The sequence below is a fragment of the Montipora capricornis genome, chromosome 2 (assembly GCF_036669925.1).
Source record: "Montipora capricornis isolate CH-2021 chromosome 2, ASM3666992v2, whole genome shotgun sequence".
NCBI classification, from domain to species: Eukaryota; Metazoa; Cnidaria; class Anthozoa; order Scleractinia; family Acroporidae; genus Montipora; species Montipora capricornis.
In genome coordinates this window covers 29,091,373-29,115,845 of record NC_090884.1, presented here as the reverse complement: position 1 = coordinate 29,115,845, position 24,473 = coordinate 29,091,373, and the positions used below count along the sequence as shown (strand labels likewise).

General features: G+C 39.7%; 1 protein-coding gene across 1 annotated transcript in view; it reads right to left on the bottom strand.

Annotated features, from left to right (window-relative positions):
* Positions 1–24,473, bottom strand: part of LOC138039254 (myosin-IIIb-like) — a 44,817-nt gene that overhangs the window by 10,117 nt on the left and 10,227 nt on the right. Inside the window, exons 5-21 of the mRNA XM_068885461.1 lie at positions 23,827–23,929; positions 23,087–23,243; positions 22,081–22,186; positions 19,923–20,045; positions 18,877–18,985; positions 17,793–17,912; positions 17,238–17,338; positions 15,746–15,832; positions 14,763–14,828; positions 13,899–14,015; positions 13,080–13,191; positions 12,209–12,282; positions 10,538–10,603; positions 5,475–5,555; positions 3,424–3,462; positions 984–1,069; positions 329–424 (exon numbers count right to left, since the gene is read on the bottom strand). Of these exons, the coding sequence (XP_068741562.1) occupies positions 329–424; positions 984–1,069; positions 3,424–3,462; positions 5,475–5,555; positions 10,538–10,603; positions 12,209–12,282; positions 13,080–13,191; positions 13,899–14,015; positions 14,763–14,828; positions 15,746–15,832; positions 17,238–17,338; positions 17,793–17,912; positions 18,877–18,985; positions 19,923–20,045; positions 22,081–22,186; positions 23,087–23,243; positions 23,827–23,929 (1,643 nt within the window). The remainder of the gene's footprint in view (positions 1–328; positions 425–983; positions 1,070–3,423; positions 3,463–5,474; positions 5,556–10,537; positions 10,604–12,208; positions 12,283–13,079; positions 13,192–13,898; positions 14,016–14,762; positions 14,829–15,745; positions 15,833–17,237; positions 17,339–17,792; positions 17,913–18,876; positions 18,986–19,922; positions 20,046–22,080; positions 22,187–23,086; positions 23,244–23,826; positions 23,930–24,473) is intronic.

Below are 24,473 nucleotides of genomic sequence, written 5' to 3'. Positions count from 1 at the left end.
CCGCTTGAAAACAGCCGTTCACGGATCTTGCACATAAGTTTATAGTTGCGTGTTGTGACCGAGTGAGGATATTGTACAATTGTCGCAAACATCTGCTCTTGCACGTAGAAAAGTCCATTACTAAGGACGAAACGTCTTTCAATCTGCAACGACTAAACCCTGAAGCTGTATTGTCTCGAATGATCCGGAAAATAGCAAAACTACATACAATATAATTATCGTGAAAAACCAGAAGGAAAATAGAATGTGAAAAAAAAAAAGCAGACGCTGTCTGCATCAACAAAACCTAATCTGATCTTTGACAAAAACAAATTAAATGTTAACACACCCTATCTGCCACTCTTTCAGCTGCGATCTTCTTAATATCTGCCTACAGCTTGCTTCGTTGGTTGGCAAGTCAGTTGTGTACAACACAAGCTTGTACCTAAAGGACACCAAAAAAACAAAGAAGACTCTCTAGTTGGCACTGAGCCACGGCACGATTGCTTAATAAGCAATAGTCGTATTATAACATCAAAGATGTTTTAACTTTACACGGATACAGTGGGGAGGGGGATACTTATTACGAATTGAGTTCTATTATAAACTGATCTGTGTTGTTCCTCTTTGTGTTTTTTTTCTTTGTGTGTTGGAAAACATGTGATGTGTGGCCTGGCCTCGTCCGGCAAGAAACAAAAAAAAAAAAAAAAGAATAAAGAAAAAAGTAAATGAACGCCTAAGCACTAGAACAGTTGTTTATTCTAAAAGTTAACTCACCAGAGAGATCAAAAACACTAAAACCAGGCTATGGTCATCTTATCTGCAAAGCAGGCTCTCTTTTTAACGAGAATACATTTTGGTTGAACCAATGCGAGGGTTAGAGATAACGAAAATAAAGGATCAAATTTGATAGCGTAGCTCCAACGAGTATGTCGCCGTACAACTTTTGATTGATGTCCTCTTAGCGGCTTTCAGTGGGTTGCGACTAGATAGATGAAACTAACCTTTCTACAAAGTCAGCGAAGGGAATTCTCACTGCATAGCCTTCTCTTCGGATCCTAGTGGTTTCCAATACACCAGTATACGCCAACTTGGTTAATAAAATAATACGCCCATAAATTAATGCAATTACTAATAAAAGCCAGTTAAGATAAGCAGTTTTTAGGCGATATTTGTCGCCTTTCCCACTGAATAAATTCATTTTCGAAAGAACATCATTAGCTTAAAATGAACATCATTTATCCCATAAGTTCGTCGATAACTGCAGTAATAGTAAGACCCAGATAAGCTGTCCAGAAATTAAATCCTCAAAAATAAGATAACCACAATTTTAAGGACAAAAAGTGCTCTTTTGGCGTGTGGCTCCCAAGAACAAAATCAAATGGGTAAAAAATGGAAAGGAAAAATGCTGCAAGGAAGTATAGGCTAGCGATGGACTTTGACAAACATTAGTGAAAACTCGCCTGTTATGTAACTGAAAAGAGCTGGAGCGTTAATTGGGAAAACTACAAATTAACGTAACCCAAATAATATCTAATAGCTGATGGTTCCTAATGAGCGAAGAAAATTAAACCTTCTCTGAGAAAAGTCGAGAGCCGGAATACAATTAAAACGGAACACAATTTATTATGGAAGACGACACGTCCCACTGCTTGGTTACTGAACTGCGCTTTAATATTGCTAATTGTTATTCACGGCAAAACTTCTGAGGTAAGTTTTTCGCATTTTTTAGGGAAAAGTGTACAATGATGGTGAAGAGTCAATTCCTTGAAGAAGAACAGACTAAGAGAAGAACGCATTAAGGAGATGAAATTTGCCGGCATTTTGCCGAAAATCAACGGAACTTATCCAATGTTACTATATTTCTTGGTGCCTGTTAGATACAGGTATCAGGCAAGTTCTCAATTTAAGAGAGAAGTAATTTAGAATAAGGTAATTTTCATTGCTTTAAGACAAGCAGAAGCTTTCGTTTATGCCGTGATGTCAGTAAATCTGTTTTATAACGTTATATATCGAGTCAAATACTTAACGTGCAAAAATGCGCTTGATGACAACGCCTTAATATCTTGCTTTATAACGCCCACATTTTGTGGAGGTTTTGACTAAAATCATGAGTTTACAAAACCCAGAGCCGGGTTGACCAACATCTCCTCGATAGAGCTGCTAACTCTACTATAATCATTTCTTTTGCTTTCTTCTTGTTCTCTACAGGAGTAGTATATCAAACTGTATTAATTTTCAATATATAGGATTTACAATTGGATAGATTGTACAGGAAACACAAGGTGATATTCATCTTGTTGAAATAAAAATGCACTGAGAATATGACATAAAGTATATAAAATAATCAACGTCTTCATCAATAAATTGCTGAATTAGAAGGTTGTATCTTTTTTATTATTATTGTCACAGGCGACAGAACAGGGGGTGGAGGGAGGAGGCTGTAACGCCCACCCCTCCCCCCCTCTCAGCAAAATATTTCGTCAGTTTTCACAGCGGTTGTGACGAGCAACTAAAAAGATCCACAGTCGCTTAAGTTGTATAATAAACTGCGACGATCTTGACTTCGTTTGGTAAATCAGTATAAGTAGTTCGTATGATGACTTCGAAGATCTTCTATCACAAAAATGTTCATTCTCGTGATCTCTAGGCTCGATACGGCTGGAAATCGAGCCTACGTGATCTCGTGATCTTTCAAAAATAGTTTGATTAGGATCGCGCCCGGCGAATCACGAATACGATAAAGACGACTTTTCTTAAAACTTTGGCCCGTCTCTGAGAGGCCAATAGACTGCTGGATTTTTCCACAGGAACGATGACTTCAGAGCGCAAATATTCTGGCCTGGATCGTATAAAAAAACTATTTACCGCATTGTCGGTAATCAATTATATACATAGGATCACGTTGGACACTGCCCGGTTAAAACAGCAACTGTTAAATCTGTTAAAAGGCAAGCTTTCCAAACGGGAGGATAGTTACGGACACTTTCGAGATCGGGATCCAGAGTTGACAATGTGGTGAGAGTAATCGCCTTCCACCAATGTGGCCCGGGATCGACTTCCGGAATCAACATCATATGTGGGTAGAGTTGGTTCCGACTCTGCTCCAAAAGGTTTTTCTCCGAGTAGCCTGTTTCCCTTTCTCGTTAATAACCAACGTTTGATTTCTTCTGTTTTAATTTCCCGTGGTCTCCCAAATTAGTGGAGCACTTTAGCGTCGCTAAATAAGATTAATATCATTAATAACGGGTATGCACTTGGCTTGGTGTGCGATGGCCTCCCCAACGTTTCAAAACTCCTCGCCGCCTCGGGTTAACATTTCTAAACACAGACATTCTAAACTAGGCTGACTTCTGTTTGTTTCTCTGAGGATCAAATATACAAATGGAATCACTTTTGTTGTGCGTGTGCTCGCTCACCAATCGGCATCAGATTATAATTTACCTGTTCTCTCACATAGCTCAAGTCAAAGTGGTTGCAAACCTAAAACCATAAAAAAGAAAAATTAGAATGGGTTTCCTTAGAATTAGTAGCCTATCAACAGGATGATGATCAAAACATGATATTAATCTGTCTACTTTAATAGCCTCACGTCGTCTGGACCTAACTCGCCATAAACAAGCCCTGATCAACTAACACTGGTTTTACTCTACTGACAAAAAAAAGCAACTGTCTTCAGAGAAGACGGAAAAAGGCTAAGCTGCAAAGGTTGCAATTACCTTCAGCAATTTTGAATATTATGCCACGAGGCTTAGTTTCTTCGTGCACGAGTTGGTTGATACCTACACAATATAGCGTGTTCAGTAATTTCTAAACGAGTTGAAGTACCGCGATAGGTTAGCATTTGCCCTACTTTCACAACTACATTGGTTTTAGAGCGAAACTGATAATTAATTGGCTACATCCCACTGGAAGATCACTGTACAGCCGTTTTAATATTAAGTGTTGTGAATGCTGGTCAGGTCCTCAGTCATTTTTACCAACAAAGTCATTATTGATGCGAAACTGTGTTTCAAAACGTTAAAGAGGTATATACTGCAATGCAGGCTAAGTTTAGCTGGAACTTCTCACATGGGATCACCTCTAGATGCCTCTTTTTTTAGACGAGGTCAGGTAAAATTCTCCAAAGCAATCTCTGCGGTATATCTTAAAAGCGTTTTAGAGTGGTCTGTGAAATCGGCCTTTTTTCCTTCTTATTTGATCAAAATTTTCAACCGAACGCTGCTTCATTCTGACAGGACAATTTTTTTTCGGATGCAGCATTTTTCAAAAAAACAAAGGAAGCAAAGAAACCCGTGTCCGGCGTTTCACGAATTTCGTGGCGAATTGACAATACCGTTCCGTACACGGATGATACAAATATTATAACAATTGCTAACTTGTTAAATGTTCAAAGAGTAAAAGATAAACTAATTAGGAGGCAGTTTTAAGAGTTTTTATTACCTATAACTGACCTGCTTTAACAGCAATTCTTTCCTCCAGAAACCAGATTCATTAGCCGGTAAACTTGGTGCAATGTCAATCATATTTGCGTTGTGGTCAATTTTGAATCATGACACCGAATCCATTCAACATCAAATTGTTTATAAATTTCAGCAATTTTGCACTTAACCTTATGCAATACTTCTAAATACTACAAAGTAGGTCTTTCCAAGTCTTAAGTAAAGTAGAGTTAAATCTACATAATCTAATTATTCGCTCATTTCCTACCTGACTCGAAGTCACTCAGTTGTTTTACGTTCGGCCTTTTCGCGTGGATATAAATATTTTGATCTCTAAGCTGCAGCTATTATATTGTTAGTTTCATCCTTTAGCAATATTTTGACCAAAAACCACGATATAGCAAGTCGTTAAGCCCTGTATTAATTACCCAATATATATATTTGACAAAAGTAAATTAACCTGATGCATTACAAACAAAAGTGCAGGCCTAAATATTACACTAAATTAGAACAACTGTAATACTGTTAAAGCTACAGTACCGGAGAAGTGTTTTTCTATTCCTGTTCTGGAATCATACTTAAAACAACTAGTAAAATAATTTACTGAACTCAGAGCGCATTAAAATGGTTAAAAGAGTGGAATACTGTGAGTATTTCGTTTGGCTCAACCGAACTTCAACAGCGTCAATGTTAAGTTGCGCAGAAGATTTCAACATTCCTCGACAAGAGTTTTGGACACCTTGCAAAAAAATAGTCAAGCTGTTCCCGTTAAATTAATGGTTTCTGCTGTCTTTGCCTCTTCAGCAATCTAACGACTCCGCGCATTCCATGCTTACTGGTTGAGGCAGGTCGATGCACCCTAAAACAAAATCATCAGTGGGAAGACTGAAGGTCTGGGTAAAGATGACGGTAAAGATGACATTTGTTTGCGCCTGCGCGAGCTACAAAAAGAGAAATATGTTAGTCTCCAGCGAAGCCATTATTTTATTATTATTATTATTATTATTTTATTTTTATTTTTTTTTGGGGGGGGGGGGGGTCTATTTCTAGTACCTTTTCAGTGTTTGGTTTAATGCACCGGATAAAATGTGGATTGGCAGCTGTCATTCTCTCCATCAGAATCCCTAAAGACGTCTGGAAAGCAAGAACAAAATCTTGTTAAATAACAAAATGGTTCTTCTCCAGCAACTGATGCCTTGTCATGATAACGATGAAAACATCATTATTTGAACATCGGAAAGTTTTAATTTCAATCAGGATACAGACGTTTGTGCGTTAGCCTTTAACTGCATGAACAGTTGAATTTAGGGTTTAAATTCATGGGTATATGAAACAAACAAAGTGGATAGGGTTTCTGTGATATCCGGAATGATAACGATCGAGGCAAGTAGAATTGGAAAGGTAGGTAGGTAGATAGTTTATTGGTAAGATTGAATAGCAGCTGCCTAAAGCTGAATTGCACAAACATTTACGGCAAAATGATACCACATAAAACCATAAACATGTTCATATTTTTTTTGACAAATCAACAACAACGCGTAGGTGTGCGTGGTACCCTCTCCTCATGGTCCCCTGTTAGATCTGGAGTACCCCAGGGTACAAATGCTGGGACCTATCCTATTCCTCATTTAGGTACATGACATATCATCTTATATCTCGTCAACAATCAACCTTTTTGCTGATGACACAAAGATCGAGATCGCCGACAGTGCAAACCGACATTGATCACTTATAGCAAATTGGGCAACCCTGTGGCAGTTCATATTCAATCCTGATAAATGTGAAACAATGAGCATCACTCACAACCGCGACAAGTCGTCCCCTTCGTATACAATCGGATCAGCAATCAAACCAGTGAAGTATGTGAAAGACTTAACGAGTCCTGATTTCCTCCGACTTGTCGTGGAGCGCTCAAGTAGATGCCGTTGTAAACAAGGCAAATAAAGTCCTGAGCACTGATTATAGAACACTCGAATCAACAAATCAAGAAGCATTTTCTACTCTGTATAAAGCCTCAGTACGCCCTTTACTCGAATACGCGGCTCTGGTGTGGTGTCCTTGCCTAGTAAAAGACCCATTCTGGCACTTGAAAAAGTCCAGAGACTAGGAGAGTATCACGCCTCGTGCTTGGAGTATGATGAGCGTTTGAAAATTTTGAACTGGCCCACCTTAGGGAAACAGAGGCACTTTATCTCTCTTGTAGAATTTTATAAAACTATCTTAGTCTTAAACAATTTGAAGCTTAGTGACTTTTTCGAATTTACTCGCGATAACAGGACACGTGCCAACCACCCTTTCAATTAGGCGCTAAAATTGCAAGGGTGAATTCCTATATATACTCATTCTTTTTCCGCATAATGAAGGAATGGATAACTTACCGCGACACGTAGTTGAAGCAGACCCTTTTAAACCTTTTAAAGCTAGATTAAAGTCTTTATTAACTTAATTTGTAAATAGGTACTTAACGATGGTCAAAAATTAAGATTTTTTTTAATTATCCTGTTTAATTTTATCATATTTGTTAGGGTCGACCTCGTGTTTTTGTTTTCATGATGTATTTATTCCCGAGGAGGCAACATAGAAGCCCCCGCGTAAAAAGGGAAAAATATGTAAATTGGTAGGGAAAATATCTAAATTGGTAGATGTTGTGGAGGGAAAGCAATCTCGATTTGCTTAACCGGACGAGCAAGCTGGTATCGGTATTGCTCACTGAGTTCATTTCAAACAATCTTCGATCATATTTACAACACTTACTCACAGATAAGATAATAATAACCGAGTTTTGTTCCTGTTTATGGTATTTCAAGGTTCCGTGGAAGAACCACATGGATCAAAAAGATTGCGACGAAATGTTGCCTTCTAATTAATGTTCCTGTTCCTGTTTCACTACCATATTTTCAAGGCATTTTTCCATAATTATGTAAATTGCTTTTCATTTGATAGCATATCAAGTAAACGTTGATGGAAATTGAAACTAAGCACGTTTCAGTGAGACGCGAACGGAAACCGGAAGTGAGCTGTTTTCCATTTTAACTTGTCTGTTGACTACCACATTTATATTGATAAGTATCTTTCCTCCATTAGAGATCATTAGGTTAAAAATCTGGGAGACACTACTGTCCTGGCACAGGAAATGTTCTCTTCCGGTTGCCGTTCGCATTTCAAAAACGCATGTGCTTAATCTCCCCAATAAATGCTGCTTGTTACGTCGTTTCCCATCCTTTCCTTGCATACATGTTGCATGATATGAAGACATCACAATGTGCAGCACATATTATTGGAAAACATTTCAACTGCCATCCATATTATCTTCAGCGGGGGCAGATGCAGTGAAAACTATTACTAGTTTATACTATATATTTTTGTTTTTGCATCATCGCCTCTTCCTTGAAGCGCTTATCAGCATTACATGACGTGCGCCTTTCCATAATTGGATACTGGCCTACAATACTCTGACAGTGACCTAATACGTGCACATTGAGAACCAGCACAATCAAATCATAGCTCAATTTTGGACATGAGTCCACTGGAGTGGGATCAAAATAGTATTCAAGATAATTGTAAACTAGCACTTCTTTTTGTTCTTCAAGTTGTGTTCTACTCTGTATAAAGCCTAAATTGAAAATAAATGATGTTTGTTGCGTCGTTGCCCATCCTTTCCTTGCATCTTTCACTACCTAACTACATGTTGCATGATATGAAATCATCACAATGTGCAGCACATATTATTGGAAAACATTTCAACTGCCATCCATATTATCTTAAGCGGGGGCAGATGCAGTGCGGAATACTATTACTAGTTTACACTATATATTTTTGTTTTTGCATCATGAATAAACCAGTATTGTATTGCCGTCTCTTTCTTGAAGGATGTGCTTATTAGCATTACATGATGTGCGCCTTTCTATAATTGGATACTGGCCTACAACACTCTGACAGTGACCTAATACGTGCACATTGAGAACCAGTACAATCAAATCATAGATCAATTTTGGACACGAGTCCACTGGAGTGGGATCAAAATAGTATTCAAGATAATTGTAAACTAGCACTTCTTTTTGTTCTTCAAGTTGTCCATCCTTTCCTTGCATCTTTCACTACCTAACTACATGTTGCATGATCTGAAATCATCACAATGTGTAGCACATATTATTGGAAAACATTTCAACTGCCATCCATATCATCTTAAGTGGGGGCAGATGCAGTGCGGAAAACTATTACTAGTTTACACTATATATTTTTGTTTTTTCATCATGAATAAACCAGTATTGTATTGCCGCCTCTTTCTTGAAGGAAGTGCTTATTAGCATTACATGACGCGCGCCTTTCCATAATTGGATACTGGCCCACAATACTCCGACAGTGACCTAATGCGTGCACATTGAGAACCAATACAATCAAATTATAGCTCAAGTTTGGACATGAGCCCACTGGAGTGGGATCAAAATAGTATTCAAGATAATTGTAAACTAGCACTTCTTTTTGTTCTTCAAGTTGTGTTCTTCATGTTTTCCTTTTCACTTTGATTAGAGGCTTGGCTTATTTCAATCAAATTCAACACTACACTCTTCAGGCCAACTTAAAAGTCACGACCCTGACGGAACTTTTAAAGTCAAAATGAAGCAGATTTACGAAAAAATGTTTGAATGGTTGTCTAGCCTCTTTTTACAATCCAAAACGAGATAAAACACTCGGGCTGCAGGCTATATCGTATCAAGAAATGGTCTATTGTTCTGTTTCGAATTCCACAAAACAAAAGCCTTTTGTTTTCTGTTTCCCGCATTAATATGCGTCGAGATTCTACGATGATGAGGTAATTATCGGAAATTTCCGGCGTGCTCAATTAGCTGCATTTGGGGAGTGGAGTGTGGAAATTTGCTTGGTAAGTTGTTCTTTACTCAGGGGTACCCCGAGGGATAAATGTAAGCCAGACGGCTTAATCATGCGTTCTGTCCATTTTTGGTAAAAAAAACTTCCATCAAGCAAGCTTAGAGTATTTTCTCTCTTCGGCGTAAAAAAATTGATACAATGATCTTCTATTATTTTTCCCTGTACCTCATTGCTTTTAAAACATGCTTTGATAATTTAAGTTGCAGCGCACGCGTGTGTTAAACTTATCTAAAAGGATGGTCAATAAAGAATACCGCCTACTAGCATTGCTTTTGTCGTCGCATGATAATTTGGGCTCCAGCAGCGGTCTCGCAAATGAACTTTGAGAAGCACTATTTTACTCTCAGCTTTGTCTAAGTAACATCTCGTTAATTACGAAAGCATGGCTAAGTATTACGAAGTATCAATTAAAAGTTTCGTTTCTTCGATCTGTTGATGGTCGTAGAGAATACCAAGTGCGATGGAAGTTAGCGTCAAGCCAAATGTCACCGTCCCCCCCCGCCCCCATTGGAAATTTTTCATTGCCTTGCTTTTTCCGAATATTCAAATTTCCCGCTAGTTCAACAATCGGAAATTTTGAATTTCCTTCGGCGTTTAGCATGCTATTGTTTTCACAACAAAGGCTGTTGTTTAAAAAATGCCTTTAAGGCCATGTCCACACTTGGGAAACATAATCAGGACTCTCGGGAAAACAAAACAACTGTTTCCCTTGGAACCATACAGTAAGTGCTTTGTTATATATTTAGACTTTTCCTTCCACAATCGCAGCAAAACATCCGGAGCGGGCAACAACTGCGGAATTGTATTCCGATCGGGATACGTTTGAATTAGATCAGTGACCGAGAATCAAACAATCACAGTGCTCGTTTTGTTGAGTGAAAGTCTAAGTATATAACAATAGCTTTTGTTCATGAATTTAAGCCGCATTTGTTGATAAGATAACATATTTAAATGACCAGGTATCGATTCCCATTTGCTACCTGGTATCGACCGGTATAACATTTAGACTACTAGCAAGATCTGGGATCTGCGACAGTCACCATGAAGTGTGCTAAATTTGACAAAACGGGAAACCATAATATGCTAAGATTGACTACTTTTCATTTACAGGAGAAAAGCAAAGACACGCAGACATTCAAACCTGATTCTTGCGGGGTAAACGCTCCCTGCTACATGGTATTGACTTATCGGGTGCAAAGACACAAACAATGAGGTTCTACAGTTACCTTAAATTGTGCACCAACCGTTAGCTTCTTGGTTTTTGGCATCACCGGGCGTCCTTTACTAAGTTTCTGTAAGGAAGAATGGAATTTTACGAAGCACACAACATTCGAGTCGAAGAAGGCATCAAGTATTACGGTACTGTCTGACACAGTGGTACTAACCGTAGGATTCCAAGTTCGAGTGAGGCCTGACACTACTGTGAAGTTTTTATACCCAATTATCCATCAGAGATCAACCCTAGTATTAAATTTGGGCCCACACAAGGACAGAGAAAAACTCTGACTAGGGTGGGATTTGAACCCACGATTTTCGGATTTTGATCACCGTTGCAACGGTGTGGGCCCAATTCCAATACTAGGGTTGATCTCCCATGGAATAATTGGGTATAAAAACTTCACAGTAGTGTTAGGCCTCACTCGAACTTGGAATCATTACTATCAATATGCTACTGAAGGACAACAATTAGAGAGGCTTTCAAGTGAGTGTCGTAAAACAAAATCAAAGTAATTACTTTGGCCAATCAAAAAGGACGGGGACAATCCAGTAAACCAATCAAAACTCGAAGTAATTACACGTAGCCGACACAAAGCGCGGGAAAATGTTCACGCGCGAGCCGCGAGTGGTTTTGGTTTGACTTCTGATTGGTTAATATTGACGAAATGGCGCGAGAACTTTAAACCAATCACTGAGTGAAGTAATGCAAAGCCAATGTAATTCGCTAATTACTTTCGACACTCAATTGAAAATCGCTCTAACGATTAACCGCATAGAATTTAAACAATTGTTTTTTTATAGACACCTAACAAATTAACGCAGTTTCAACGGGATTCCAACTCATGACCTCTGCGATGCCGGTGCGACATCTACCAACTGAGCTATGAAGCCACACAGTTGGGAACTGTCAAATTGTTGGGCTCATGTGTTTCCGTGAAGGACTCGATAAATGAAAGAAAAGGCATTGGGATGAAATTGGTTGCAGTTGTCCCAAATCAACAAAACCTGTTTGAATTTTCTCCCATTAGTTTCTTGTTAGCCAAGGTCATAATGTTACAGAGCAAGCACTAAAAGAATACGCTGAATGAATAAGGGATAATTTTTTTAAAGAGCATCAGCCTGCTGTTTGCCGTTGCCGTGAAACACGAAGATTAACCCCTAACAAAATAAGTCCACCCCTCCCCCCCCCCCCCCCCCCCTTCCCCCCTTATTCCAAAATTACATGTTTGCGGAGCCGGGTCAGGGAAAAAAAATTATGAGCAGTGATTCACACTTAATCCATTACCTGCTGATAGTTTTAATAGGTATATAGAATAAAGGTGATACCGAGTAATTGCATCGTGTCTATAAGACAGGCCTGTCTCATAGACACGATGAAATTACTCGGTATCACCTTTATGCTATTCACACTTAGCTCTGCCTTCTTTTTCTTTTTTGCCAAGCCATCAAGTATAGTGTGCTAAGCAAGAGCTTTACAAATTAGTTTAGACACTGAAATCTGATAAAAACCGCGGTAGCTTACGAAACTACGACTCCAAGGCGCACCTATTTCTGTCGCTACAGCTTCTGTCCTCACTGTAACCAACAATAGAGTTTGCACTCTTTCATTAACTGCTCTAAACCTATAAAGACGTCCTCATTTTATTTCAGTGCTTTAGGTCCCCAGAAGCATGGCTCACCCTTGTCCTTCCAACAACGTTTCCCTTGCTGACTCGTCCTTGTAGCGCAAGTGTGCCTGTTCGAGTGATGGTTCCTGTTAAGAACGATCAATGTAAAAACACAAGTTCAATAAAGGCCAACAAGATGTGGAAGCAAGGAAGCAGGGCTGGCGACGTGCTGAGAGCATTCGACTCGCACCAATGTGGCCCATATGTTTGATTCAAGGACTCTGTCACAGATAGGTCGAGTTTACGTCGATTCTCTACTATGATTCGAGAAGTTTTTCTCCTGGTACTCAGGTCTTCCCCTCTCCTCAAAAACCAACCTACAATTTGATAGAGCGGTTTTCAATTGAGTGTCGTAAGGGTTGTCGTTAGGTAATTAGCGAATTGCTTTGGTTTTGCGTTACTTCACTCAGTGATTGGTTCAAAGTTCTCGCGCTACCTTTTCAACCAATCAGAAGTGAAACCAAAACCAATCGTGGCTCGCGCGTGCACATTTTCCCGCACTTTGTGTCGGCTGCGTGTTATTACTTCGAGTTTTAATTGGTTTACTGGATCGCCTCCGTCCTTTTTGATCGGCCAAAGTAATTACTTGGTTTTGGTTTTACGACACTCGATTGAAACTCGCTCTATTAGTTGTTCGATTTGATTACTGTAAAGTGTCCCCAATTTGTGCCTCAGCGCTACATACAGTTTACACTGGAATAGTTACTTCCTCTATCGGCCAATCAGAAAGAGGTCCCTCTTTTCTCCCCTCCCCTCCCCCTTTACTCCAGTTGCCCGAACAGTTCTCGTCCCTTTGGCAAAGGTTCTAGCCTTCCCGTTCCCCAAACCTACCCTCCCTCCCTCCCTACGTTATTACTCGAATTAGAAGCATGCCTGTACCTACCACTAAAGATTGTAGAAATCAAACTATTGTCGCTTTGCTTAAGTATGTCCATAGCACCAGGTGGAAGCGTATCACGATTCTTTTCAAGAAATCCTGTGACGTCATAGTCAACCTGCGAAATTTGGCACAGAATCCACAAGGAGGATGAGTTGAAGTCTTTGCAACTACGAAGAAGGTATTGGGCTAAAATGATGACGACACAAAGGTAGGTTGTCATCTTTATCCTAGCTGAACGGCCTAGCTCCCACGAGCCACCAACAGCTCAGTGGAAGGTTGTGGGTTCGTTCGACTCCTAAAACGGAGCTCTCGGATTTTCTCCGAGTATCCCCGAGTCAAGATGGAAAAAATACTTACATTCACTCACCGGAGTTATCACTCATCACCTCATTTACAGCAACAACGCAAAGACTCCATTTCGACAACTGATTTCAGTCCTAGCAGAACAGCTGTGACTGCAGGACAGTTGACACCCGAGCCTATTCTAGTGACCTAAATTCCTAGAAGGTAGCTAAGTGGTAAAGCATCCAAGCTGGTAAGTGGAAGATCATTGGCTGGACTCCGTAAATGTGACGACTGCTTTAGGTCTTGTTTTACCGCGGTTAATGATTCGCAGAAAATCACGCGTCCAATTCTCAGCCAATCAGAGGAAAAGCAAAACCTGTGCGTTTTCGCGCGCTTTGCGACGGCCGCACGTATTTTCTCTGTGTTGTGGTTAGTTAACTTGGTTCTCAGTGTCGTTCGACATCATTAGTTTGATTTACTTGTACGGAACTCAATTTCAAACTTCTCTCAATAAAGAATCTTTTTTATCTTGTTTACCTTGCCGGCATAGTGACAAATCCCAAACATGCTGCTGTACGATTGTTTAGACTGAATGAAGATGTCGCTCTGTCCAAAGTTCTGAACTAATTTCTGGACAAAAGAATGATCGGTGCTCTAAACAGAATAAAATTAATTAGATCGTTTGTGACAACGTGATGATCGACTATTAAATAAGAACATTACTTTCCTCGCTTGATTCATAATGGGTTGAACTTACGACCTGAAGGAATCCCGTTTCAAACTTGGATTTATTCAAGATTGGTAAAACGCTTTTGTGTTTAATACAGAGATCGTAAAATGGTATACATTTTGGCCTTGTTAAGAAGGGTGGGAGCGCGTGATCGCGGGAGAACCTGTACTTTGACAAAGAGCATTCACCATTTTTTGAGGATAAAAATGCATTTCACTCTTAAAGGAAAAGACAATTTAATGTTACCCCACTTTCGTTAAAGATTTCTTGGCCGCCGCGCTTTTGAATTTGATGACATCATACAGTCGCTTCACTTTTTCTATCCAAAAGAAAACTTATTTGGCAAAACAGTGATATGGAAGAGCGGGAGGCATCAAAATCCTTCAGGACATGCGACCTGAATACTGCGTTTCGTTTGGCTCGAGGGGAGGGAGGGTGGCATGTATAGAAGAACTCAGAGACTTTCCGATCAGGTAAATAAGAAACTGTATGAAGAGATGGAGAAGATCACTGTGATTTTTGTGGCAGTATACGGAAGAACAATTTATCGACGGTTTGGCTATAATTTTTCTACAGTCCACACTTTACCTGACTAGTTTTAGCTCGATTGGCTTCAGTTGAAAATTAACATAGGGCTGACATATTTTAACTAAGTGCCAGCAAGAACCCACCTGCGGGAAATGACTCTCCTCATCCAGCAATGCAAGCAAACCGATTGGTTTATTTAAGAACAAATCCTGCAAAAAGACGACAACAGCTTGTTCAGCAAAAACTGATATAAATTTGCAATTTGGCCTTGCAGTTTCTTCTGTGATGCAACAGACTGTGGGAAGTATTAAATCCATTTTTTCCAAAGACTTATTGTGCAAAAAAAGACGGAATGGAAAAGCACCCTTAAAGATAGTCTGCGTGTCAACTATTTTTCAAAGAACGAACAAAAAAGAACGAACAAAGAACTCCGGAAAATCGCATTTTTCCTCAACGCTGTCCACCAAAATTCAGTCTTGCGGGCTCTTCGTTAAATAGGAACACTTTGTGCCTATTAGGCTATCTTTTAATAGCCTGGTTTTCATTGGCGATCCTAGCATAGCAACATCCACAGACGCATTGACTAGCAACTAATGATCGCATACAGTGTTATGCGCCCGAGAGAAGGGTGGTAAGCTAGTTGCTAGGCAACGGGCAAAAGGACAACTAGGGAGGAGGTCGCAGGTTTGAATCCGGCCTTGGACTCTGATTTGCCAGTTGTCATTTTGCCCGTTGCCTAGCAACTAGCTTATAACGCATTCACTTGTCGTTTAAAGACTGTACTGAGTTTGCGCAGCAGCCACCCAATGCCTTACTAGAAATTAGTTATGGTTGAATTCAATTTGGGGAAACGTATGGTAAGCTGAGGGATGTAAATTTGGTAGCGTTGCTGAAGTGGAGATGTGAGGGGGAAAGCTTGACAGACCTACTGAGCAACGTGGACTTGGGAAAAATATAGATCGAGTTAAGCCACAACTGGTGCTTGAAGATCTCAGCATTTACCAACAATGGCAGTTACTTACCTGAATAGGGTATAGGGAACACGCTACAGCTTTTACGTTAATGAAAACAGCCACTAAAACTTATAGTCACTCTATGGTAGGTCTCCTGTGATTATGGTCCTTACCAATACTGGCTTATTATCTGCGAACTTAATTCCAGTCCAGTCAATTCCTTCTTTGGTGTACTCTTCCTGCTCCCACATGAAGATATGCTTGTTAGAAAAGAAAAACCGTTTTAATGAAGTTACATGCGAGGGCATAATTTACTTGCTTCTCCTGCGGGGGAATAGACCTGGCCTCGGTTGCTCCGAAGGTTGGTGGTATGATTTCCAGTGCATAACTCAATCGGGTTTGAGAGCACTGATCCACAGGATCGTGATTTATCCAAGGGATAGCCTTAGCCACATTTTGATCAACTCGGAAGATGTGGTCTGGTCATTCTTGTGATATTTGCGCACCAAGGTTTTGCAAGCCAGTGAAACCTTCATTTTACCTTTCCGGATTTCCTCTTTTTCCCGCCACTGTGTCTCCGAGGGTGTGCCACGTGTTGCATTTGACTACTCTCTATTTCGAGTAACATTTCAGTCAAATTGAAAGCGACTAAGACTTGAAAAACTTAGTTCTAGTCTTTGCCGCGGCACTGAACAGGAGCAGATGATTCTGAGCGAACAATCAGATCCCACTGTAGTCAGAGTTTCCGGCCACGGTCCATGCGTGGACCCTTTTTCATTACTAGGGTTAACAATATGGGCCGAGTTGTTCAAAAGCCGATTAACACTAATCCCTGATTAAATACAAACTAAGGTTTGAATTTTGCCCTTCAAAAAAAGCGTTAACAGTGTAGTTTTATGCTTAAGGAATGCAGAAGTCCAAGTCAAAGTTGTGGAAACTTGGTGTAATCAGTAAATAAACTGAAATTTATGTTTCCAGTACTTTGAACAACTGGGCCCTGATGGATTACATTGGAATGGAAAATAACACTTGAAAATTACATCCTGATAGAAATGCACGCCAATTACTGAGTAAAAACACATGTACCGAGCTTATTTTTGCAATGCTGACGTAATGCCTTAAAACGTAACATTTTCAAGTACGTTTCATTTACTCCACTTTGTTCGCGTTGCGCGCGGTTGGCGAAGCAGCCTCAGCATAGGTGTAGTAAGATCACGTTGTTGTTTTGCAGAGCAGGGGGCTGAGGAAATGAGACAAAATGCATGACGCGCGTACAGCACGGTTTTTTACTAGCTAAGCTTAGTTGGTGGCGTCGCCATTGACATGGATTTCCGGCGTTGTTTCTAAACCTCTTTAAGATGTTGAGGTCACTGAGACATGCATAGCAACCTCGTTCCCTTCCACTTTGGCGTGAGCGACATTAATTTCCCGCTGATTTATTTCCAAACCTTATTCCAAAATGGCTACTATCTTAATATTCTTTCGTTGGTATTCAAATTACCCCGTCTTGCCTCGTTTTTATGCTGAAAAATCAAAAGAATATTTTATCGTGAACGAGGCAATTTGTATGCACATAAATCAGCGGCCATTTTGGAATAAGGTGTTTTGGCTGCGCAACTCTCCATGAAACACTGAAAACATTTTCGTGACCAAAAATAAACTCACTTGATTAAAGAAAAATTGTAGTTGTTCGTTGGCAAGGTTGATGCAGGCTTGTTCAAAGCTGTTCTTCTCAAAATGTTCAAAACCAAATATATCCAGAATGCCTGGGGAAATAAAAAAAAAGGGATAACAATTAAAATAAGCGCCTAGTATTACATTGACTGGGAAATTTTCATCATTGCCAACGTTTGTCTTGACTGCGCTTGGAAAAAAGCGCGAAGAAAGAACCTCAAACCTGAAGATACAAGATAAGGTGTTCCTACGCTGGCAGTACTGTTACAATCTTACGCAAAAGAAAAGCAACACGTTAACCCTCCACCTCGAAAAAAAATCAGTTCTGCATTCGCACGCAAAGCATTCCAATTTTCGCTTTTCTTTTATTCCACTCGAAATGACCCATGATTATAACTACTGTAAAGAAAGACAACGAGAAGAAAAAATCTTGCCTACGAAGAAACCACAGAAGGACTATGAAAATCACGGGTCCTCGAACTTCCCACCGCTCCCTTGATGAATACAGAAACTCCTCTCTCCTACGGCACTGACGCCATGACCTACCTATCTCGGTGATGAGCTCGCTTCTTGAAGCCATAGGGGGAGCCATTAGGTGATTCACTTTATTAACAATCCAGCCAAACAGCCGACCGTACAAAGCTTTGGCTGTGGCATCTCGCACATCTGTAAATTAAGTTCATTTCTATTGTCAATACAGTTACCATGCAGCTCTCTCTAGAATATGTTGACAATTATTAAGACTTAGTAAACGAACACTACTGACTTGTGCAAAATGGTGCAATGTCCCAACATAGCGTACCTGAATTGCAATTATGAATAATCAAGAGAATGGGAGGTAAAAGAACAAATCTATGTGCCCCATGATAAATAGCACGTGCACCAATGCTGCGAAAGTAATTTTTATCTGTTGTTCCCAGTATTGTTCCCATGATCGCTTGGTCCACCTTCAAACCAACTGACCAATGACCTTTCGCCCTTTAAATAGCCACGCAGCATGGCACAGACGTAATGGAGATTTCAGGGTCAATTTTCGACGGAATAAGGTCTTTGATTCCTCATATTCTCTCGGTACCGCCGGTGCCTGAATTCTGGCATGGCTTAGGTCCGTAAGAAAGCAAAGTGATAAGTTCAGTGCCCCACCAGTACCTATATTCAATAATTATAAAATACGTTGAAAGAGAGATGACGGAAAACGTAAGACATTCCTAAGGATGTCTTTGTTCCTGGCGTTGTTTCTAGAGCGTACACGTCCTATAAATTAAGGGTGTGTGTTTCAAGAACAAAAAAGATGACTGTATAGAGTGGTTTTCAATTGAGTGTCGAAAGTAATTAGCGAATTGCTTTGGTTTATAATTACTTCACCCAGTGATTGGTTCAAAGTTCTCGTGCCACTTTTCCAACCAATCAGAAGTGAAACCAAAACCAATCGTCGCTCGCGCGGGCACATTTTCCCGCGCTTTGTGTCGGCTACATGTAATTACTTCGAGTCTTGATTGGTTTACTGGATTGTCTCCGTCCTTTTTGATTGGCCAAAGTAATTACTTTGGTTTTGGTTTTACGACACTCAATTGAAACTCGCTCTAAGCCAGAGGAAAGTAATAACATTTTCATTGATAATGAATCTCACCCACTGCTTGGTGATGTTTTAACTTTCTCCTGATCACACTTCCTCTCGTAACTGTTGAGGTAGAGGTCAGTACCTCGGCTAATTTCTCTGCGTCTATGCCCAGTAGTTTCTTTAAAAAAATATATATTATAAAGTTTACTGAAGGATTAAACCAAAAGAAAAGTGGACAAAATGGGTAACTGCTATGGAAACACATTTGCTGTCGAGTTACGAAATTGATTGACTGGGTTTGGACATTTCGTTTACGTAACGGATTTCTTCAAGGGCAGCCAGGCAGAAAAAAAACACAAAGTATTTTAGTTGCGCTATATCTCAGTGTTTCATACTTCTCTTTCTATATTTGTGGATTGCGTTTGGGAAATATCGATTAAAACGCGAGAAACTTGCGAGCTTACTAGGGCACATTTCCAACTTGCGTCGTGGCTAAAGTCCACAAATACTTGGCTGGAGGATTTTTGATTTTGCATGTTTGTCACAGTCATATGACCGCAAATAAAGACTTCACTCACTCACCGTGCAAACTACTGGCCTTCGTAAGATCGGTTCGTTTCTCGTGATCGTTTCATCGAATTACCCCATAGCTCAATTTAGCATTACAACTCAGGACATTGTAAGGGTCGTTTAAAATACAAAACGAAAAGAGATACCGATGATTTTTTTAACAGAGGGTGACAAATTATCATTCAAGTAGTTAAAAACATCCTATTTAAGATCCTAATCTATCGCTTTTGTGTTCGTTATGTTTATCTCTTGCGATACTTTGGGTTCAAGTGTTCATATCTCGAAAATGTCTAGATTTGCAATCACCATTTGATTTTCCACTATGCCTTAACGCGTAAATAGGTCACTCTTTCAAGTCAAAATAGATCGTTTCGTTTCTGAGGAAGCGAAACAGTAGACGGACCTTTTTATAAACTTTGGTAAAATTGACTATATGCCAGCCATGATGGATTTTTTCGCTGCCGCGGGCGACCTCTTGTTTCGTTTCATTTTGATCATTCTGATCGTCATTGGATAGTGGCCAAAGTGAGTGGATACGAACTCACCGACGCTGTCGTGAGAGATCCCTGTGTGTCTTTGACAAATGCTCCTTCATTTTCGTCCATCTCAAACACAATGTTACCCAAGTTCAGAAGGCCACTGAGAACTACGAACATATCTTGCTGTTCCTAAATAACAAAACTGAAACTCTCAATTGATGTATATTTCATACTAACCAACACCGAGAGTGAATTAGATAAGAGTGTTGTTATGGCATGGATGGGCTCCCTAGCACAGTTACAAATGAGTCTATTTTTAGAATACCCGTTCCCGCGAAAATCAGTCGCCATGTCCTTGAAAAAACATGAAAGAAGCAGTCACGCGTGATATGGCTTCCTTTGATTGGTTTAAATTGGTGGCCCTTTGTTTGTCTCGCGCGCAAATTTGTGTATCTAAAAATAAATCCACTTGCGACTGTGCTGGAGCAAGGACGCAAAGTGAAAAAGATCTAATTCACCCTTGCAAACACTGAAATAGAATGGAAAGAAACAGGAAGCCGGTAAAATTATTTTAAAATTTGCTCGTTGTAGCGAGGCTAGAAAGGCTTATTAGCAATGAAACAGAAAACCGCCATTATGAAAGAGGTCTATGTTTTTAATCTACTGGGCCCGGTTGTTCGAAAGCCGATTAACTTAATCCAGGATTAGCATAAACTTTGGTTTAATTTTTTCAACTTTCAAAGTGCAAGTTTCTTTTGCTTATTTTTGGTTTTCAAGATTGACTTCCTCTAATGTAAAATTTTGCCAAATATCAGCGTTGTACAACATTTGGGAGTAGAGAAATAAACTCCTTGGTAATCTTTTAATCTGGGATTAGCGTTAATAGGCTTTCGAACAAGCGGGCCCTGGGGCCCGTTTCTCGAAAGTCCCGAAAACTTTTCGGGCCCGAAAAGCCATTTTTGAAAGTGCCAGCCGCTTGATTTGGAAAGCCGATCTTTTAAAATGTTTTCAAGGTAACAAAAAGAAAAGTGACTGTGAAGTTTGACGACTTAAATCATCTCCGTTCTTGAGATACAAAGGGAATTGTGACACCCGAAAATGGCCCGTAAAGTTTCGGGACTTTAGAGAAACAGGCCCCTGGGCCATATTTTAACCGGATTAAGGATCGCTAAAATTTAAGCACCAGGACGGGAGACACGTGGACGAACCAGTTGTTTATTCAAAGTTTTCCGTTTGTCTTCCATCTAGGAGTTCTTCATTAAAGAAACACAAATAATTATTTTTCGGGTGTTTATTGTTAGTTTTTAGAAACACAATACCCGCGGCTAAATGCAAAAATTAAATTGGAATACTCCATTTCACAGTAACCTGCGATCAGACCCAGTTTTAGCTTCGCTCATACGTTCTCTTAACTCCGCAATATGTACCGCGCGAAACTAAAAAAGAGACTGGTCGCAGGTAAATTTCACAGTTGGAGCTGAGTTCTGTGACCAAGGTATGGGAGCGAGGTTACCAGTGCCTTAATACAAGATGCTTTGATTTTCTTATAAAATGCTCAATGGATAACCAACAGCTTGATTTACAGGATATTGCAGTGAGATTTAGTGTATCTTACCAAGTTTATCACATATTGAGCAAAATTACTGAATGCTGATTGACTGAGGCGGGGGCCGTTTTTTTCTTAATCACAACGTTCCTTTTGGTACCCAAAAGCGCATGATTACTTGATGCTGATTAGCTAACAGTTGCTTAGCCAGAGCAAGCAAAGTTCCGTAAAGAGAATCATTCTTCCAGATTCTGATTAAACTGCTTTTTTTCCACATATAAAATACATCTTAAACGCTATTTCAGCTGTCGACAGCAATGATTTCTCGAATTGAACTTAAACCTAACGAAAGCGTGTTAGCGGAAATTCCAATAATAAAGTGTGTTCATTGAACCGATTGGTCACTTAGATTAATCGTCATTTGTCGCAGCATTGAACGAGATTCCCTATATAATTTTGCCTTCGCTTTATGAAATAAACATGTTATCGCACGAGCCCGAGAGGAAGAGATTCTCTTGCATTTTCAAAGTTTTCCAATTTCGTGAAAACTTGGAAAATACGTAACGGTTCCGAAACGTTGCACAATAACCAATTATTATAGAGCGACGTGAGACGCTTTTTAGACTTTTTATGTAACTCAGCTTCAGAAAGCAGAGCATGCGCAGTTAACTGAAGTACCTCATCAAGGAAGCCCACAGTATCCATGGCATTAAGGAGCTCATCAAAGTGTGCCTTGTTTTTCTTTATTTTCCTCTTAAAAGACGTGGCTCCGTTGGACAGATAACTGCGTGTATTAAATGACAGAAACATTAATTTAAGGTATATTCTATAAACAAGGCTAAAAGTTAAAAAATTAAAATACTCGAACCAAACGTTTTCGGCTGCTATCATCAGGGTTGATGATGATGATGATGGCAAACATCATCAAACATCATCAAGCCCTGATGATGGCAAACAGTCGAAAACGTTTGGTTCGAATATTTTAATTTTTTAACTTTTAGCCTTGTATATAGAATATATTTTACTAAGCGAACATTATGGACATTAATTTAAGGTTTTGAGCATTTGTTATACGAGCGGCTGGTAACCGAGGAGGGTATCAATTATTGCGTCTACTGCCGACGGAAACAGATTTTTGCGCGAGTTCTTGTCATGCGACTAACAATCACCGGACCTCTCTTTTCGAGTGTACTGTGTTCCGGCCGTTTTTAAATTCCGAGCGGATGGACTTGGTAAGTATTCGTCCTTTGATGATTGGTCCATATTTTCCACCCCAACCTAGTTTCTGGCCTGTACCTGGATATCACAGCGTGTCTGACAAGTAACCAAGTCGGAACATTATATTAAATGAAACTATATACTACGGTACCATGTCTGTGATTCTTTGACGACAAGTGTTCCCTAGTAACAAGGCCTTTTAGGAGTTTTACCAGTTCAAATTTTTGTTCATTATTTGGCATAGTTTACTCTACTCCAAGTTTGTAAAAGGTCAAGAGGAACCAAACTGATTTAGCTTTCTGTAATCCTTGGGTGCAACAATTTGGCAATCACGATCTTGTGTCCGTCCCCTATCTTTGAAGGTCTCTTCCAAGAACATGGGGAAAAAAGAGAGCCCCTTAAATTTTTTCGCTTTCTCCAACGTACATTATTATCATAAGAAGGAAGTCGGCTTTCTTAGGCTTACCAATAATGTTCCGGTCTGGTTAATCCCAACTTGTTTTGTTCCTCCGGAGACAACCCAGCAAATAAGTAGTAGAAGATGTGGAAGTTTTCCTCCCCTTTGCTCTGTCTTACAACACGTGACTTTTCCAGAAGGTATTCAGAAATCTTTGCACCGATTACTGTGAGAGCGATAAAATGGACAAATTAAATCCATGCACAGTTAAGTGCAACAGGGTCAAAAAGGGTCAGGACGCAGGTATCGAATGAGCCAATCACAACCCAGATGGAACGGGTGTAACATGGGCTGAGCGCGAGAAATCGCGTGACTTTGTCCTCTCGTTAAATGAAAAATTGGCGCGATATTCTTAAAGACAATCAACAAATGAAGAAATGCTAAACCAAGGAAAGACCTTGCTTAGTTCTTACTGTTCGGTGAAGTTATCCTTCACGAATCCTAATAGACCAATTTCGATGTATTAAAATTCAGTCCAAAACAAAAGGCATCACCTCGAGGCTCTGGGGAATAAATTACATTTATTCCTCAGAGCCTCGAGATGATGTCTTTGTTCAGGACTGAATTTTAATATATCGAAACTGGTCTATTGTATATCGGCAAAATAGGAAGAATTAGGCGGTTGGTAATACACGATAAGGGATCGGTAGCCAGGCGTTTTTAGTCATTGCCAGAATACTCCAGATGATGGACAGACATCTTACTTTGTTTCAACAACAACAGCCACAGTAAAGCACCTCATGTCTTACCAACTCCATCGCGGAATTTCATTTGGATGAACTTTCCAAAGCGGCTTGAGTTGTCGTTCATTACAGTTTGTGCATTGCCAAACGCCTCAAGGAGAGGGTTTACCTTGAAGAGAAAAACGTTGTGTCAACACGAATTCGTTATTATTTTTAAAATTGATGTTTCATTAATCAACCATGTTCAAACGGATACAATCGCCAAGCAATTTTAGAGTCTTTCAAAATATTTAACAATTATTCCATGAAGGCGCGTTGGATACGAGATGGCAAATAACTTACAAGTGGGAATGTAATAATTGTTTCACAAATTTTCATAAACTCTGAACTTTTTCAATTTTATAAAACGACCGGAAGTTGTTTCCATTTTACAAAACCAGCGTCGCAATCATTTTCCATATTAGATTATACGGTATATGAGAAGATAACCGAGATACAGTTAGATAATAATAAGGCCAGAAACGCTATAACTGAGATTGAAAATAAGTATATATCATTAGACTACATATACATCTTACTAACCGAGTTCGAGGTTCGTACTGTAAGTTGCAGACCGGGTATACAAGGGTACTTGGGTCACTTAATTAAACATCCTTTCGGATTTAAACCACATGAGTTGTCCTATTTCTTCAAAGGGTGGATAATAAAAGGCT